This window comes from Podarcis tiliguerta, assembly GCF_965153285.1.
Source record: "Podarcis tiliguerta genome assembly, chromosome: 5".
Lineage (NCBI taxonomy): Eukaryota > Metazoa > Chordata > Lepidosauria > Squamata > Lacertidae > Podarcis > Podarcis tiliguerta.
Window position 1 is genome coordinate 78,987,116 of NC_139538.1, and position 19,939 is coordinate 79,007,054.

The 19,939-nt window shown below is 41.2% G+C and overlaps 1 protein-coding gene across 3 annotated transcripts in view; it reads left to right on the plus strand.

Annotated features, from left to right (window-relative positions):
- Positions 1-19,018, plus strand: part of ZCCHC24 (zinc finger CCHC-type containing 24) — a 111,777-nt gene extending 92,759 nt beyond the window's left edge. Inside the window, exons 3-5 of one of the 3 annotated variants that reach the window (XR_014511193.1) lie at positions 620-784; positions 11,398-15,665; positions 15,831-19,018. Coding sequence is in view for 1 of the 3 variants with exons in the window: in XM_083440626.1 (XP_083296752.1) it covers positions 620-784; positions 11,398-11,511 (279 nt within the window). In the remaining 2 variants the exon portion in view is untranslated. Of the gene's footprint in view, positions 1-619; positions 785-11,397 lie in introns of all 3 variants that reach the window. The other 2 variants (XR_014511194.1, XM_083440626.1) reach the window with 2 other exon arrangements.
- The last annotated feature ends 921 nt before the right edge of the window (positions 19,019-19,939 follow it).

A 19,939-nucleotide genomic window follows, 5' to 3' on the forward strand; every position in this document is an offset into this window, starting at 1 on the left:
GCAAGATGCCAGCTGTTGTAGTGGCAGGGTAGGAAAAAATAACACCAGGGGAGTCATGTTGCCTACTGTAGCTGGCTTGCATTATCCCTCACAGCTCAGTGGGAGCCACTGAGAGCCAGCCCAGCCCCTATCCATGTAGTCCTGCCCTGGATTTCATGTCTTGGTCATGCTTGGATGGGATAACTTTTTGGGAGAGTGGGACAGAATGTTGGGGGGAAGTTCTTACTTGTAGAAGCGCTTACAAATCTCACTGCTCTTTTTTGTTCGATTGTCTTTTGGTATTTGAGTGTTCCTTAGATTACTATGTTTAGATTATGAAATAGATGGTATAGCACAGATTTTCCCTTTAGTTTCCAGCTGTTTTCAGGCTACAGTTCCCACCATCCCTGACTGCTGGTCTTGCCAGCTAGGGATGATGGGAGTTGTAGTCCAATAACAGCTGGAGACCCAAGTTTGGGAAACACTGGTATAGCATAGTAGCTGAGAACCTGAGCTATGCAGAAAGGGGAGAGGGCCTAAGCCTTCTTGGGCACTCAGAACTCACTGCGCAATCCATTGCCACTTCCTGTTCTGCGCTTCATTTATGATTACATTTATTTCTCTCCTCTTCAAATTTTAGGCACGTCCAAAAGGAGAAGGCCTGACACCGTACCAGGGGAAAAAACGCTGCTTTGGTGAATACAAATGCCCCAAGTGCAAGAGAAAATGGATGAGTGGAAACTCCTGGGCCAACATGGGACAAGAATGTATCAAGTGCCACATCAATGTGTATCCTCACAAGCAGGTAGGGCTGTTACAGGTGCTCCTCCATATGGTTCAAGTGAGCCTCCAAAAACTCAATATACAGAGTGCAGCATGCATGGGCTGTTTGCAAGAGGGCTTTGGCAAGCATCACCATGCTGCTCTTGCAGCCCCAGCCACCTATCACACTAGGCCTTTCCGGGACAGAAAAGGTTTCCCTCCCCTCAATTAAACGTATACATTGGAAGAAGTGGAACACCAAGTAAGTTTCAATGCAATAGACTGAGACATAGCAAGACTGAGACTATGAGCAAGAGTGCTTACATGATTACTGAAAACTGTATATTCCAGTAATGCTTATTCATATTTTATTATGGGAAGCACATGAAGAATGTTAGAAACAATGTCGAAACTTTTTGATTTTTATAAAAGCCAACAGCAACAAAACTTTTCAAACAAACAAAAGACATTTTCTTCTTATTCAGAATATCTAAAGTAATTGTAAACAATTGTCAAGAATTTAAGTAACATTTTAATCCTCTTATAGTTGTTTCAGTTATCTGATATTGAGCCCAGTCATAGTTTAGTTTAAAAAACAATTAGATGTATTTGACAATTACTTCTAGTTAATGTCAAAGAATAAGAAATGTTTGGGATTATTTTTTATGGTACATTGGGGTCTAAAATAGCACTCTGTTAATTCTTATAGGGTTTCCTATAGTAGATTTTATTCACACACTTTTCCCATTTATTATTTTTTAAAATGAAAAGTGAACTCATTTTTATTGTAATGTGCTGCTTTTGCTTTCTTATGTGCAATCTGGATTGGGGGGGGGGGTGAGAATTTCCTATTAGTAGGGAGAGTGGAGAGTTTTGTTTTGTCCATATAGTATTTTTAAAATGAATCAATCTGATTCACATTTCCTGGCCTGGATTAATGTATAGATTGGAACACAGGTATCTTTTGGTTTTTGCACTTCTGCAAGTTCTTGACTAAACGAAGTATACCGAAATGTCTTGAAAACTTGTGTTTTAGGTATAATACAGCCCCCCCCCCCCCAATGTGTGCTTTGGGTAAAATGTGCACACAACTCTGCATTTTGTGAAAATAATAAAATGCATTGAAAAATAATGCAAATTTCCATGCATGTTTTTCCCTTTTTAAAAAAATCATCACAGATCAATATGAAAATGAGGAGGAATAACTTATGAATAAACACACGGGAGACAGACATGGAGCAGAATTTGACTGATCTGTCCATCCCATTAGACACATTCATTGCATTCAGTGGGGACTGGAGAGCACTGCAATACATTTTCACATGCATTATTTGCATGTATGAAATTCCATTGCTAGATTGGGACATTTTAGCTAAGGATAGTCAACTTCGGTGTGGATGCTGTGACTGAAAAAATATGATGATATTTGTGTCTTTCATGGGCAGAGAATGTGGGGTGTATTTACCGATCTCTTTGAGAGTTATACTTGATGCAATTGCAGTTGTTAAATCTTGACAAGGATCTGTGCTTGTATAATCGGGAATGTGAAGGGTGGAAGAGTGTCAGTTGTAAGAGGTAATGTTGGGGAAAGTGTATGACATTAAGTACGAAGAAAAGGTCATTTGGAAGAGCAGAGCAAAGACCTCCCCTAGCCACAGAAAATATTTCAGTGCTCAGATAAAGCTTTCAGATTATTTTAAAGTAGGTCAAAATGAAAACTGATCCATTACAAATGAGACTGGAGGCTGTGTGACTAGCAAATGATGACACCATGCCAGAAATTTAGAATCCATTCCAAAGCACAGTCTCTGCTCCTTTGCTGGCAGCAACAGCAGAAACAGAGTGAAAGAAATCCCTTGTGTAGTTCTCCAAGATTATTGGGGTTCAGCAAAAGGGCTATAGCCACTAGGTAAAACCAGACACTTTGATGAATGGCTTGTTTACAAAATTTAGGATATGAGACCTGGCGGGTATAGGATGGTATATAAATTCTATAAATAAATATAAAGTTGCTTGTGGGTTGAAGTCCTTACCTTGAATATATATTTATACAGAAAGGGAATTGTAGTATATTTTGACGACTTACCCTTTCCTCCTGCATGTCAGAGTTGCCATTTTAGATTTCTGTATGTGAGGGGGAGCTAAGCAATTACAATAGAAGGCAGCAAGATGCTCAGCATGGTTTAAAAGCCTGCTGTTGGATATATTCAACCTTAAATACAACACATTTTGAAATTGGATTTTTAATGGTTCATAACTGTTAGCAATTATATCACCACAAGTCAAGTAGTCATCATTACTACACTATGCAGCAGCATAGTCCCAGTAGACAGGAAGGAGGGATTGCTGCTGTCTGCCATGATGCCATCATTCTTGCCAGGCAACCCACTAGGTCTGTGTGTCTGCATATGGTGTGGAAAACACAGGATATGATAGCAGTTCTGTTGGTGCACCATCTAACAGTCTGCTTACCAAAGCTGGCCATGATAATCTTCATAGTGATGCTGGATTCTCCAGGGTTTACAAACTTGGGTGAGTTTCATACCTGACTGGAGTAGCTCAGGATTTCATGGCTACCATGACAACTGTGGGCCTGCCTCAAATGGTACCTGGTCCCACACACAAATTGTAGGGCATGTGCTTGACTTGCTGCTTTGTCCTGGGCTGGGACAATATGGTCTGATGGCGGAGGAAGTCGGTGCGCTTTCCTTGTCATTGACCGATCACTGCCTGGTTAGGTTTAGTCTCTGGACAACTGCCCAACTCTGCAGGAAGGAGCTATTGAAATTGTCCATCCTTGGAGACTGATGAATCCAGGTAGAATCCTGATAGCTCCCTGTGTGGGTGGGAGAATTCCCACTGAAATAGATTGCAGTTCTGCCACTGTCCTGGTCAATCTGTGAAATACAGAAGTGGCCCAGTTATTGCTTCTAAGCCCCTGGTGGAGCTTAGCTTTCCCCTGGAGATTATAAAACTCTTTGGTTTACTAAGGAGCAATGAAACAAGTGAGCAAACCACTAGAGTGAAAGTACAGGAAGATTCATAGCGAGCCCAACCAAAACAGCTTAGAACTAGTTATTGAGCCTGTTTTGTGACAATGATGGTAGCAAAGGAATCTTCATTTTCCACCACCATGGCATCTGCTCAATGTTGTCTGTTTTGTCACAGAAATTGCCTTAGTTATCCAGGTGGATAACCTGCAATGGAAAATGGACTGGGATGTTCTCTGCTGGTTCTCCTGGATTTCTTAGTGGTGGTCAAGTCCATCAGTTGTGGTACCCTTCTGGACCATCTTGAAAGCGTGGGGGATTAGGGGCACAGTATTGAACCAACTCCATTGATTCATGAGAATTTGGACCCAGAAGATGGTGCCAAGGGACTGCTGTTCTTTGCCTTTGCTTGTGGGCTCTGGGGTCCTGGAAGGTTCCCTTCTGTCTCCCGTGCTGTTTAGTATACACTGCACATGAAAATGCTGGTTGGGGTGTGGGTCATGGAGGCATCAGTATCCTGGTGTGTCACTCAACCCTACCTCTTAGTTTTATATGATCCTAGCGAGGCAGTTGAATGGCTGAACTGCTGTTTGGTAGCTGTGAAAGACTGGATGAGGTAGAATATGCTGAAATATAATCCACACAAAACAGACATGTTGTTGGTAGGTACAGTGTCCGATTTTTAGTCTGGGTTCGCAACTTGTTCTGGATGGGGTCACACACCCCTTGAAAAATCAGGCTCACGGTTTGGGGGAGGGTACTCCTTGAATCCAATGCCATTATTAGATGTTCAGGTAGCACCTGACTTTTCCATTCCTGACGGAGTAGAATATTGCCATGGTCATTCATGCCACAGTGACCTACGGATTAGGTTACTGCAAAACACTCTAGGTGGGTATGCCTTTGAAAAGCATTCAGGAACTGCAACTGGTGTTAAATGTCACAGCAAGGATGTTGATGGGTGTTAGGCATTTTTAGTCTATCATACCAGGATTTGAATAGGCTGCAGGTTTGTTTTCAGCATCAATTCAAGGTGCTGGTGTTAATCTTTAAGGCTTGGCACCTGGGCACCTTGAGGACCATCTTCTTCCATATGAGCCTCCCCACATGCAACAATAGCCATTTGAGGTACTGGTCCAGGCATGCTAAGAAACTACCAGTGCTACGGCCTCCTCAGTAGCAGTGCTCATCCTGCGAGAAGCCTTGCCCGAGGCCCCTGCAATATATATATTTTTGGATGACTGGTAAAATACCTAGCTGATTAAAAATCCCTTCCACTTAATATTTCCTCCTTTTGATATTGATGCTTAACTCGGGTAGTTGCTTTGGAATTGATATTGCGCTATTGTGTTTTTATACATGATTTGGTTGAATTGTAGATTGTTTTATATTTTGTTGCTCTTTTTTAAAAAAGACAACAACTAAATTTCTTGTAAAAATAGGAGGGATAGTAAGCTTTTTTAAAAAAATAATAATGTAAAAATAGTGTGTAGAACCATAAGGTAGCCAAAACTATAGCTGATCCTGACGGATAATCACATGCAGAGTTTAGAAATGGGGGACTTTGCTCTCCTCTTTCTCTAACTGTAATCTCTGACCTCTCTCAAATGATCTTCCCAGAAATTGTGAAACCTACCCAGCTTATTTGTGCTTGACATCTTGATGATTTAAGATCAAATTCTGAGAACCTGGGTTAAATATGAAAACGGCTTTTCTCCATTGTTCCTTGCTCCATATGAAGGGAAGTGCATCCCATCTACAGCTGAAACAACAGCACACAAGTTCTCTCTCTCTCTCTCTCTCTCTCTCTCTCTCTCTCACACACACACACACACACACACACAAACACACACACACACAGTCTCTGATGACAGAGGCAGGAAGGCAAAATCTTAGTAGTCTGTATATGCAAAGCAGTCTGCATGCATATCTTGGTAGAGATGGGCAAAGTAGTCACTTTTGCACACATTAATCCATTAATCCAATATATCCAAATATAAATAGCTAGAGCTATTTTTGGTAATCTGCATACTATCCCTTGGTTTTTCTTGTAGGACCAGTTGCAGTCCTTAACAGTTGCCAACAGGTTTACCATACCCATTGAGTCAATCACCCATCTCCTACTACCCTTCTTAGAAAACCCCCACCCCACCTTCCCACTATATATAAGGGTCTGGTGACTTCTGTTTCAGTGTATCTGAAGAAGTGTGCATGTACATGAAAGCAGAACAAACTTAGTTGGTCTCTAAGGTGCTACTGGACATTTTTTTAATGAAAAAGATGGCATGCCCTGGGAAAAGATGACATATGGGAACTCCCACAAAATTCCAAAATTGGATCTTCACTTGTGGTTTGTTTGGGGAAAAACATAAACCATGGGCTTAGGTTCAGAGACATGGCAGGAGCAAGGGGTCAGCATTACGGGAACTTCTATGTAGCACTCTTCCTTCCGATTAAACCATGGTTTGGTTGGAACAACCCATGTGCAAACGCAGCTCATGGGACTGACATTGGAGGCAGGAAAGTGGCACCCTTCCCTCTGGAATCCACATCCATCAATTTTTTCGCCTCGATGTCATCAGATGACAAAAACCTGGATGTATCTGAACCCAAAGAAGTTAGTAAAATGTAGTTTAAATTCATTATAGTATTGTTTCCTACTGACATTTGTTATTTCTAAGACTGTATCAATATTTTTCAAGGCATGATTCAAACCAGCATGCAATTAATTGTGGCATGTCAAATCAGTTGCGGTTTGGCACCTGATCTATTCATCTGGAACTCTTGACTACATGCAAACACAAATGCTAATTAACCGTAGCCCTCTCTCACACAATATGTTCCAATACATTTACGTCGTGCACATTTTACTCAGCTCAGGCGACTTTACTCCCAGGCTAGTGTGCTGAGGATTGCAGCCTTCATTCCTCAAATCAGCGCAGCTCACCATTCACACAGCTCCAGGGAAGTTTCCATGTCGCCCTTTAACACATAGCTCTTTCTCAGTGTGGTTAGTTAGGGCTGTATTTCCCCCCACCCCACCACCGATAGCACTGTGGGGTGCTCTAAAAGAAACAAGGTCTCCTTCCCAGGAGGCTACTGCTTTTTGTTTCAATTAGCTATTCGCTGCCCTTTTGGTTTGACGTCACAGTGGGTTCGTGATTGAGCTGGCATGCATATCCATTTCCTTGGGTGTTCTTGGCAGCGTTGCCACCCAGATGCCAGCCTCTGAATGGTCATTTCCCCCCTCCCTCCTGCCACTTTCTAGGAGAAGCATCAATGCCGTGGCTTCTTCCTGGTTGGCCTCCTGTCAAGTTCCTTTTTAAAAAATTGTTGTTATTTTGGCCTTCTCTGCTGTTTCTGTAACGACAGCTGCAGAACTGGGTTTAGATTCAGCCAGTTGGTAGTTGCTTCGCTTTGCTGGATACTGTTTTATTGGGAGTGAAGGGTTTTTGGAAACATATAAATTGCTCACAGAATTCCAGACGTGTCACCAAAAATATTTCTCTCCTTTAAAAGATTCTTGTCCTGTGTTCCAGAAGGAAAAATACATATAAACTACCTGCAACATTACCTGTTTGGCATCCAGAAAACTATCAGAGAAATCATCTGTGTATGAAATGAAGGGTTGAGCCAAATCCTTCCATTACTTGGGGCATTTCACACATGACTTAAAGTGCTTTCCCTGGCTTAAATTGGTGTGTAATGCAAGTGTGCATTGGTCAGAATGCACATTTGTGCAAAGAACAGCTCTCTCTCACTTTGTATTCCATATTAACGGTGTACATTTATTCATACAAACAAGATGAATGGGACTGGGGGGATTTAAGCCTCAGATACATAAACACATATAAAAGTTGCTAATTGATCACAAAAAAACATAAGAAACTTTGGTTGGGGATGTACAATAATTTTGAAGAAATGTGAACTAAATTTGAGTGGTATGATATAGGCATCCTCAGTCTTGGTGTACACATACACATTCTTGCTGTGGCAATTATTACAGGATATATAATAGTTATTATGGGAATATAGCAACATAAAGCAGGTTTTTTTCAGCCAGAACTCAGTTCCAGTACCTCTCAGGTGGGCACCATTGCTATTATAAGTGAACAAGGAGGTTTCGTGGTGAGTTTTGGCATCTCTTTTTCTAGAAAAATAGCACTGTAATAAAGAATAATATGTTGTTTCAATCTCTGCCCTGCAACCTGCAGGGACACTTCCCATAAGAGAAACAGGTGATCATTGCAAGGAATCCTGCAATGACCACTCCCCTTGTGTTTGTTCTACTTCTGCTGGGGACTTCTCAATGGAAGACTGGTTACGCATCTCTCATCTGCAGGGAGCCCTCTGCTGGACTGTGGTTAGTCCAACCCCTGACACTGGTCCTGCACTCCCTCTGAGGAGTGCTAATCCCTCTGCCCACTTTTGGTCTGCTCCTCAACTTCACTTTTATTCCAGTTCTGATACCAGAAGGGAGCCAAGGCGGAAGGAAAGCGGATGGGGAGAAGAGATCCAGAGAGGTGGGGCAGGGAGGCGGCAGGCAAGGAAAAGGTTTAGTGTCCCTCACCCCTTTTGCTCTTGAAGTTGGGCTCCCATGCCTTATTTTTTTATGTGATGGGAGAGATCCACATTTAAACACATGGATCTGCACTGTCAGCTTTGGCCTTTGATACACATCAGGCAACAGCCAAGTCCTGGCTGGTGCCCCACATGAACTGACCATGCCCTGGAACCCACTGCATTGCACCAAATTCTCTTCCACCATGGTGTACATCCCTACATCCAAGCTGCTAGGACGTAGTTGGCAAATGAACTGATGTGGACAGTGCTTCCTTCCACTAGAAAACCTGGGCCACCCCACTACTGCTCTAGACTATGGCCATCATTACCCTCACGAAATGCTGCGCTTGCTTGCTATGCTTTGGTTTGCATACTGGTTTAATGCCTGTTGCTTTTGTGCTGTTTCTGGAGCCTGAACCTCAGCCGCACTTCACCAGATGCATGCAGCCCAAGCACTGCTTTGTGGCCTCCAACTGGCCCATAACAACCTGATTTCCTGTGTTTGCAACGTCTGTCCTCCGCAAGTATGTCATAACGTGCTGGTAACAATAACATTTTCTGAGATCTAAATGGGTTGCAGGCCAATAAAACTGAAATCAACCAATGCCTGGGAAAAGCAAACCAGGGAAAGATATTGTTTCTGACTGCGGTCCAAGAAACTCTTGGCACCCCCAACATCCTTTGCTCTACTTCCAGGAAAAAATTATTCCTGCGTATTTGTGTTAATTTGCTTTAAGCTAGTTTATATCAATAAACACGATAACTGCTGCATTTGTCTCTCTCGGGTCAGGTCACGGCAGCTTCTCCCCCAGGCACTTTCGCACAGTGTCCTGAGCTAGAGCCCTTTGGCCCCCTCTATTATGGACTGGGCAGGGTCCCCTCTGCTGGGAACCTCATAGGCCATTTTGGCCAAAGCAGTGGAGCCACCATTGCAGCAGAGCCAGCAGGAAGGAGAAGGAAATTGCACAAACCTTCAGCAGACCTTTCATAGCACAGAATAAAGGAGGCCCTTGCGGGGTGCAGGGGGGCTCTCTTTGTGAATGCCGGGAAGAAAAGATATAAACCCTCAGATTTTATCAAGTTCATTCATAATTTTAACTTATTTCAAGAAATATGGCAGTGCAGCTATTCAGGTACAAGAGCAAGCTGGGTATTTATTTTTTGCTTAAATCTTAAAATGTAGTAGACCTTTGCTCATTTCCTTAGGGCTGTTCTTTCCGACTCTTAGCTAGTGGTTGGTTTCCATCTCACTTACACGGTGTGTAATTTCAGACAGCACTTTTGTTTTTATGATAGACATTTGAAGTGAACTGCTGGGGAATAAACAGCTGATTTCATTTCTGGATTATGTCTCTCTTCAAAAATGTCTTATTTGTAGTTAAGGTTTTAAAGCTGCTTCGGGGAGGGTTGGTGAGGAAAAAGCAGGAAGGCTGCAATCTGAAACACTCTTGCTCCGCTAGAATAAAAACGTTTAAAGTACTGCAGCCAAAATCATGGTCATATATTTGGCGGGGGGGGGGGGGGAAGGATGGTGAGCATATTGCTCAGGGTGATGGGGAGGCAGGAAACAGATGATTGCATGGAATATATGTGGTACTCCAAAAACCTATACATTGCTCTGACAGTAATTCTTTGCAGTGAGAGATAGATGTGCAATTCTGACACCATAGAGAGCATTTAAATTGGTTTCTACAACCTTTCCTACATCCCTTTCCCCCTTTTCTTAGTGCTGTGTTCTGTGCTGAGGCAAGATTTGAATCATGCCTTTACATGTAAAGGAATATGGATAGCTTCCCAGTGTTCACTGCAGATGGGGGACATCCAGGGTTAATGTCAGCAAGGAAAAGGAGAGTGCTCTGCACTCTTGTGCAACTGACTACCTCAACAAGGTGCCCTCCAGGTGATTTGAACCCTTCTGGGATAGCTCAGTGGGTAGATCATGAGATTAAGAATCCTTAATCTCAGGGTTGTGGGTTCAAGACCCACCTTGCCAAAAGATTCCTGCAATGCAGGGGGTTGGACTAAATGAGCCTCATGGTCCCTTCCAACTCTACAGTTCTGTGATTCTGTGGATTCTCATTGTCCCTGACCACTGGGCCACACTGGCAGGGACTAATGGGAGTTGTAGTCCAAAACATCTGGAGGACACCAAGTAGGGAAAGCTGTTGTGCAGGCCATGCTATCTTTGAAGGTGACTCAGAAACTGCAACTAATCCAGAATGCGGAAGCTAGACTGGTGATTGGGAGCAGCCGCTGGGTCCTGAAATACCTACATTGGCTGCCAGTACATTTCTGAGCACAGTTCAATGTGTTGGTGCTGACCTTTAGAGCCCTAAAGGGCCTTGGCACTGTATACATGTAGAAGCATCTCCACCCCCATGTTTGGCCCAGACATTGAGATCCGGCTCTGAGAGCCTTCTGGCGTGAAGTGAAGTTACAGGGAACCAGACAGAGGGCCTTCTTGGCAGTGGCACCCACCCTGTGGAACACCCTCCCAGCAGATGTCAAGGTGATGAGTAACTGTATAACCTTAGAAGACTTCTGTATAGGCAGCCCTGTATAGGGAAGCTTTTTAAAGTTTAAAGTTTTATTATGTTTTCATATATGTTGGAAGCCACCTAGAGTGGCTGAGAAAACCCAGTCAGATGGGGTAATAATAATAATAATAATAATAATAATAATAATAATAATATCATCGTCTGAGGATTCCCAGATCTAACTTTGGTGGCTCTCGACAATTTTGGTATTTCAACAGCCCACTTATCCTGAGAGTCTGGCAATATGCAAATATTTTAAATGGTAAACCATATTTTAAATGGTAAACCACATGGGAGACAGATTACTGTTAAACATTCACCCTTTGCCTTTTTAATTTGTATGTGGTACCCGGTGATTCTATGTGTTTTAAGAATTTGTGGCAATGATCAACATCGAATGTTCTTTAATCAGTGGGCAGCCATCTATAAAAGTTCTCTGTTCATCTCCTAACCTACAGTGTTTAGAATGGCTGCATATTGCTATGGTTTCATGTGTCTTTGGAGCAGAGCTGCATTTCAGTTCACATTAACATGAATGTATGCCTGTGCTTACCTTCCTTATGCAGAGACCCTTGGAAAAGCCCGACGGCCTGGATGTTTCTGATCAAAGTAAAGAACACCCTCAGCATCTCTGTGAGAAATGTAAAGTGTTGGGGTACTACTGCCGCCGTGTGCAATAAATCAACACAGGGATCACCTCTGCCACCACCTTTTTACATCCTCTGGCAGCAAACAGTCAAAAGGAAAGAGGAGGGGAGGAAAAAAGAACATCAGACAAGAACCCCAAACATCACCAATATTGCCTATCAACAAACTAATAATACGCCTTACCTTTAATAGAATGTAACCCTTTTCCTGTGTATGTGTATACGTGCAAGTTGTATTTATAGGACTATGGTGTGTTTATATATATATATATGAAACAGATGTTACTGATGTAGGGCACAAATTGTCAAGCGCTGCTGCTGCTGTACTGCCGTCATCCTTTCCTGTGAGTCTTGCATAACAGCCTCACACAAGCCAGATTAAAACAGGTGGGGTGGTGGTTGTGCAGTAGCAGTTTTTGCTGGGCTGTGCCCATCATGTTCATGATGAAATCACCGACGTGGTTTCTGTTGATTGTTTACACAGTTCCAATATCCTGCCCAGGTGAAACAGTATTGTTTGTCAAGAGAGGTATATAATAACGTCATGGCTTTTGCAGGCATTAGACAAAATGGGTGGAAATGTTAAATGTGGGTTCTAGCCAATGCCACAAACGATATATTTTTCTAATACAATGAGGGCTAAGCTAGAAAAAGGTGTGCATGTGCGTGTGTGTGGGAGGGGGGAATGTTCATTTTCCTTGACTTTAGGGTTGGTCTGAGAGTTGCATCTGATTGCTTGCTTTCCAAGAGTCCAGGGCCACTGAAATGAGACTTTTGGTAGGCTTTTGATTAATAGAATCTTGAGGGTTAAAAAGAACAAGTGAATAATTGTTTGAGGGAGTGTTTTGCATGGAAGTATAATGGTAGAACAGGAAGGGTCGATCAGGAATTCATCTTTCTTAGCCAGTAGTCTTAAGCATGCTTCCTCTGAAGAAGTTCCACTGAAATCTATAAGGCTACTTTTGAGCAAATGCGCTTAGGATGCATTTGTTGTTTCAGGGCGTTGTTGACCAATACCGTTCCCTTGTCACAATTTCTAAAGCTTCTCCTTCCTTTCTTTATGTACTTGCTATGCAAGTGGTGGCTGAAATTCCTACTGTTGTGAATGCCACATAACCAACCACCTTATATAGCCAACACGATAAATTCAACTTTCTTTGTCTCACCATAGCAGGCTATCCCAAGCCCTCCCTGCCCCATTATAATTCTCATTCACGTACTCTGTAGTGCAGTTTGGCCCTTTGCTCCTTTTAGAGCAAAGACCCTACAGTTAGATTTTTCCTGCAGTGAAATGAGATGTCACTAACTGATCTACTCACACACTATGTTCAAGATGTACGTACTCTCCACATCTAAAGACACACATCAGCTCCCTAAACAATAGATAGTGGGAGCTTCCCTGTAACCCTTCAGTGGTTCCTAAACAAAAAGTATTGTTGATGTATTCATTTAGGAGCTCTGTTTGAACTGTGCTTGAGCCACACATGACTTAAAGACAGTGATGGCGGAGGGCAGGAATGGATAGACACTTGGGACTTGCCAAGCAATATGGCACCAACAATTTTGCCTACATTATAAATGAAGGAAATTTCATACGTTACACCCCTCAAGTAGATAGGGTCCACAGAAAATTGTTGTGGCATGGTGGTACTCTGCACAAAGCATGTTTGTAATCAAGCTCATCACAAAAAGGCGCATGCAGAGCAATGTAATAGTTCAGAAGCTCTCCATGTTCGCAACAGCAGACCCTATAATTTTGCAAAATGGTTATGGAGAATCCTCATGTGCCACTACGCCAAAGATTTTTGGTGGGGGCCATAACGCCTTAATCAGCCTTGAGCTTAGAACAGCAGAAAAGCATGATGGGAGTCTGGGACAAGGAACACCTCATTCACTTGCTTTCATCACTGCTTATAAGCTTCTATGTGGCCTACTTTTTGTTATACATAAGACCAAAAAAAGCTCAATCACAAGACTGCGCACCCAAACTGTTTAGAATACCCAAACCATATTGCATGCCATTACAGGGTTGCTGCTTCAACATCACTGCAGAATATATGCCAAGTACAAATATTTAGGACCAGGGTGGGCAGAGGTAAATTTACTGTGAATCATGGGAGACGTATTCTCCATACCTTAACTGAATATATATATATACTTGGGCCTACTTATTGTGTATTCAGTGACACTTTCAGGAAACAACTACACCAATTTCCTATTAAATATCAAATAATATATCTAAGTAGCCATAGGGATATCATAGGAATGCATAAAGGAAATTCCACTGCAAAGCTGTCCCTTCTTCCTATCTTCCAAAACTTTACTATATTAGTTTAGAGGAAATGTAATAATTGCACCAAGTGAGAGAATTTTCAAGTGTTACTTGTGAAGCAGATATATTATTGGAGCTGCTCTAACTCCTTTCTGTATTATGTATTAAATTTAAGAGCAGGGATAAAGCAGTGACTGGACCATTTGCCTGCACAACCTGTTTCTACAGAGAATTACAGGTGGACTGTGGCTCTGGGTAATATTCACTTGAGATGATCTTCAACGGGGATGTTTTGGTTCCTGGCAAAGCAGGATCATTTCTGTGTCAAATAATCTCATGTCAGATCAGCTAGGGATGATGCCATGTTATCCATAAACACTTGCGGTGAGTATTTCTATCAGCAGTAGCAGTGAAGTGCTTCACTGATTATCATCATGTATAAGAAAACAATGCTTAAAAGACGTTTCACATCTGGAACCCAGTAGGGTAATAGTGGGCTGCAGGGCAAAGAGAGTTTGGGCAGATCGTCAACCATCATTGCAGTGGTCCAGAAGCTCAGGCTCCTTCCATTCCCGTGGTAAACACAGGAATTTGTCTTATGCTGAGTCAGTCTGGCAGCAACGCTCAAGGATCTCAGGCAGTAAACACTTTCCTCCAGACTTCTGCATATCCCCTACCACTGAGCTATGGTCCCACCTGTGGAATGTGGGCCTAAAGGCAGACAGTGGTTTTGAAGAGCATTGAAAGTGCTATGGTGGAGGTGTCTTTTTCACTGTTACCTTGGCCAAATAGATGATGCAGGTTTCTGAAGCACTATGAAACCTGCCAAACCTCTTTAACAAAACTGGATACACCATGAGAAATTATGCTTCTCATACCGCCACCAACACTCTGAAAATAATTGCTGTGTATCCTGGTTCCATGCCACAGTGGTTAGGAGCAGAGGACACCAGCACTTAAGTACAGCTGCAAGCCAATCTGAAGCTGAATGTGGCAGAGCTCTTTAAAGAAACAGGTGCACTCTTTCTAAATCCATTAGTAGAAGCCCTATTCCAGTAACAAATTTCGTTGTGAACCTGTCATGTTGTTGCCGAAAACATAAATTCCTTTTATTTTCCTAATTCCATTAAGCAAATAAGTCTCATATGGATGGCAGGCAGTATTCATTCAGAATCCATGGAAATTAATTAACTCAATTTAAATAGTTTATAGCACCATCTAGCAGCACTGCATGTGACTGTGCCTCAGTATCTCTGGGCTAGATCCTGCAATAATGACTGATTTTATCAAATTTGACAAGTCAGGAATTCTCCCTAGGGCTCAATAAAATGGGTGTGACATGAATCACCATGCCTACCTTCTGTGGGTATTATGAATTCTGTCAAATGCAACTGTAGAGCCAATGTGGCTTTTGTTTTCAAATATAGTTCCCTGAGTGACTTATGAGTGACTCAGTGACCACTTGAAGATATTGTGATTATACAAAAGCAAGGGATCAGGCCATTTCTGCATCAGATATTGTTTACATGAGCAGTTATCCTGAGACAGAAAACCCTGAACTTCTTTATCTACTTTGTTTACGTGATCAAGGGACTGATCAAAAGCAGAAAGCAAGGAAGACTGCTCCTGTATAAAAAGTTCTAACTTTCCTTCCATTTCATTGCCAGATTAAGTGACTGTGTAAAGAACAGTACAGTGCTCATTATCTTGGGCATGTGGAGGTGAGTGGTGGCATTTAAAAACTTGAACTCTTAGTGTTAATTCTGTTTCACTCTTGCAAGAGAGTTAACAATATGGTTACAAAAGAGCCATATGTTATATCATATACAGTATTTCTCTTTGACCACTTATAAAATGTTAGCAGTAATATCTCCATATCTAATAAGGAAAAGTGAAATATGAACTAAGACAGCTTGTAACTGGGATTGCAATGCCCAACTTTTCTCAGAAAACAATCTGTCTCTTTTTAAGAAATACATTTCTAGTGCAAATTTAGTGCTCTTACATCACATCCACTTGCAGAAAATGCCCAAAATACGCTTTGTAAACAACACACCTGGAAAATCTAGAAGTTTATCAGCATGTGCTAAAAAATAATGGGCAGTTTGCACACTTCTTTTTTACATATGAAGATAAGCCATTCCTATAGGTACATGTGCAGGATTATTTTGACTGGTATATAAAGACGCTTCTAAATTTGACTTCTTTCAGCAGCACATAGAGCAGTCTTAAAAACCACTCTGGAGCCGCCGCCCCCCCAAATATTCAGTAGTGGCTTTTCAGGGAGTACTATGTGCTGATTTTGGAAGGCCCATCTGAAAAGATGTGCATATTCACCCCTGCGAATTGGCAACTCGCAGGTCTCCAGCAACTCTCCTACCAGTGCCAATGTTATATTTACCTCTGGTATGTGGGGGCACTGGCTTTCCAACAAACGTGCCAACGACAAAATAAAATATAGAGATCTATGCATGAAAAGTGCCATGCTTTATGTGTCACAGAACCACCTGCTGTTCCATGTAACCCCTGTTTGTGTCAAATCTTTTTGAGCCTAATTGATTGAACCTGGAAATTCCAGTGAAAATGAAATGTGAGTTTAGGATTATGGAGTTAGATTCCTCCCCCTCCCAAACTAGTTGTAACATGATCCAGCCAAAGCGAAGCACTTTTTAGGTCCCATCCATTTCAATGGGAAAGTTAAGCACATCAGGGGATAGGCCAGAGCGCAAACCTTATGGGTTGCATGCCTAAGATTCTAGGATAAATATCTGGCACCTTTAAAAAGGGGTTCTCTGATAGCAGGGCTGAGAAATGCCTTCACCCACCACATTGGAGAACTACTGCCAGGCAGACTAGAGAGCTCTTATCTTGGTGGGCCAACTATTTGGTTTTGTATGAGTCAACTCCCAAAACCTGTTGTAATCAGTGGGACTTAGAAGTGCTTACCTTTGGCTACATGGTGCCCACTACGTTGTTCTAGACATTATTCAGGCTTCTGATCATGCAAGTGCTAAGTCATCCTCATGTAAACCTTGTTAAAATTTAAGCAAGCAGATATCGGGTTTTAATTCAGACTTAACGGAATGATCCACACTGTCATTCTTTAAGGCAGTGTGTGTATGTGTATATATATATATATGATCTCAGTGCCTATCTGTTTTATGTCTACAAAAACCACTGCCTCTGGAAGTATTGTTGAATGGCTGTAGCACTCAGTAAGACGACTGAAATTGTAGCTATACAAATGAAGGTTTGTGTTTTATTAGGATGAATATCAAAGGGACAATCGTGTGCAGTTAATAGATGTAGTCAATTGATATTACTGTTTACCCCTGTTATGAAATATTTTACAGTTTTACTTGCAGATGTGTATTTATCTTGAGTTATACTTGACATAGAGTTCCTTTCTTCTTTTTAATACTGTGTGTGTATTTTGGGGAAAATACTTTTTAGGTGTTTAAATTTTTGAATGGTTACAAATATTTCTTTGTAATACTGAATTGTTATCTGGAAACTCTTTGCAGTAACCTTTTTTGTATATATTTGAGGGCCTTTTTTTTAAAAAAACTATCGTTTGTTCTGTTTGGGTTTTTTAAAAAGTGTTTTTACAACTCTGAAGCTTTCAAAAAGGGCCTTGGATTTTTTTACTAGAATACTAACAGAGCTAAGAGTTTTCTTAAGTATTATACAAAATTAAGGGTGTATCCTCAAGAAAATATTTATGAAAGGAATTTGCTTTTTTGCTTTTGCTTTTTTCTTTTTTTTTACAATGCTTTTGTCTGTATAAAGTATGCAACAGAACTACATTAAGAAGGAAATATTGTCTACATAGAATATTATATGAAAGTTGGTACATAATTCTGACATGAAGAAAAAAAAACCCTTGCAATTCTTTAAGCCATATTGTTGTTGTTTTTGTTGTTGTTTTCCTTTGGATGAAAATATCAGTATTAAGTAACCAGTATATTATTCAGGTGTTTAGAACTTATATTAATATGCTTATTCGGTTTATTTATATGTGTATTTTGAAAAGTATTGCCTTTTTAGAGAAGCTATAACTGATTTGGTAAGAATCAGATGTTACACTATCACTTTATGACCTTGTGAAAGACACACTTGTTTATAGCCCACTCCCAAAACTTATGCTTAGGATGGGGCTAAAATGACTTCTATGTCGGCACAGTTTTATAGTAGCATAGCAGGGACTCCGGTGCAAAGAGTTAGCTTTGAAGTGCAAATGCTCAAAGGACTTATTCACACATTATGTTTTTCAGGTGTACATCTAGTTTTTTAAAATAACCTACTGCATACCTTAACATGCAAGGGGGTAAATGTGACAAACATGTAACATCATTTAGATTCGACAGCAGGGTTTGCTGCAGCTCCCTGGTTTTGTTGCAATGTAATGTGTGAAATGATCCAAAGAGTCCAGATTTGGCTTTCAGAAATTCTGTAACACGGTTATATTATCTGATTATTGTTATTGTCACACTATCTCTTCAGGGTGGGTGGGAGGGAGGGGGGAGACATTGTTTTGCTAAGGAAGGCTCACAGCAGTTTGCAAAGACTCTGTGGGATTTGCGATGCCATGCTAGCAGTAAAACAATACAGTACTATCAATCAGTGGCCATAATCAAGAAAGAGTTAGATCGACACAAGCATTTTGTGTTTATTTTTTATTTAGAATTCATAAAATGATACAATATGCATGTGCACGTATTATATGCATTTTACGCTTTATGGTTTCACATAGCTCCATTATATTAAGATTGTTTGTGTGATTCTTAAACCATGCTAAAATAGGAGATAGGTTCAATCCTGTACTGGGCTTGTTTTTCCTTTACAAAGGTTATTTAGAGCAGCAATCACTACATTGTATAAAACTAACCCTTTTATCATATTAACGCCTACCAGTTTAGATTAGTTCAATTACTTATAAACTTAAAGAAAAAAACACCATAGCTGTACCCACAGACTTCTTTTCAGTTTCAGTCGTATAATTTTTCTCTTCTGTAACTGGTAATTAATTTGTACAGCTTAAAAATAATAATAATGATAACATTTCTATGGACATAGGCCTCAGGGGTGCCAGGCTTATTTCAGCCACGAAGGTGATAACTGGTTAACTGGGTTGTTTAAAAGACTGTCAAACCTCTGTTGTGGATTGTCCATAAAATGGCATTCCGACATGTGCCTTATTTGCTGAATAGTATATGGCTTGCTTTTAGCATTATAGCAGTTTAATGCTGTATTAAAATACTGCAAAAACAAACGATAGTGTTCTCCAATTTGTTTCCTTCTGTGCCTCTTACATCTTTTATGCGTTGGGACCATGCCTGAATCCAGACCTGGAGTGCAAGTTGGAGGAAGAAGCCCTGAGGTCACTTGGCAAGAACCATTTAGTGCAAAAAGTGGGAGAGTCTGCAATGTTGTGCAAGCTGCTTTTGTTGTGCAAGTGGCAGCCCAAGCAAAAGCAGCATAGCAGGACAAAATAGTATAGGAGAGGTTAACACAGCACAACACTTCTCCTGGCCCATGCTGGCTATTGGATTCAGTTGTGCTACAGTAAGAATTGTGCATGGGCACTCTTTTCATCTACACACACACACACACACACACACACACACACACACACAATGTGAACCTGCACAGCAGGGTTCTGTCATCTGAAGACACAGAGAAACCAAACCTCCAGCTTTTGCTCTTTTACATATAACACTTGAACCCATCTTGAATCTCTGGCTATACAATCTAGGACTGCCAATAAATAAATCAGGCTTTAACACCCCTGAGTTAGTTAAATCTCAGCTGAATGGATCCACAACCACACTCTCAGCTTGGTCTCATCATTCCTAAGTGGGACAGAAGAATATATCTTTAAGCCTGAAGTTAATTATGCAGGCAAAATTAGGGCTTGAAATTAAGTTAATAACTCGTTGCATTTGCGGTTTTTGCTGCCTCTTATCTTTGCCCGCTTCCTTCACAGGGAAGTGAAATACTAGCCAGAATCAGATAACGTGTAGTTTGTAAGTAGATACATGTGGCGATACTTATCCAGTGAATTCAGCAATAACAAAAAGAGACCCCATGAAGCATTTTCCTCCCTACTCTCACTCTGTACATAGTGGAGAAGACAATAGCTGGACAATGTCTGGGGTGAGTGCAGGATTTTTATACTGTGACAGGAGG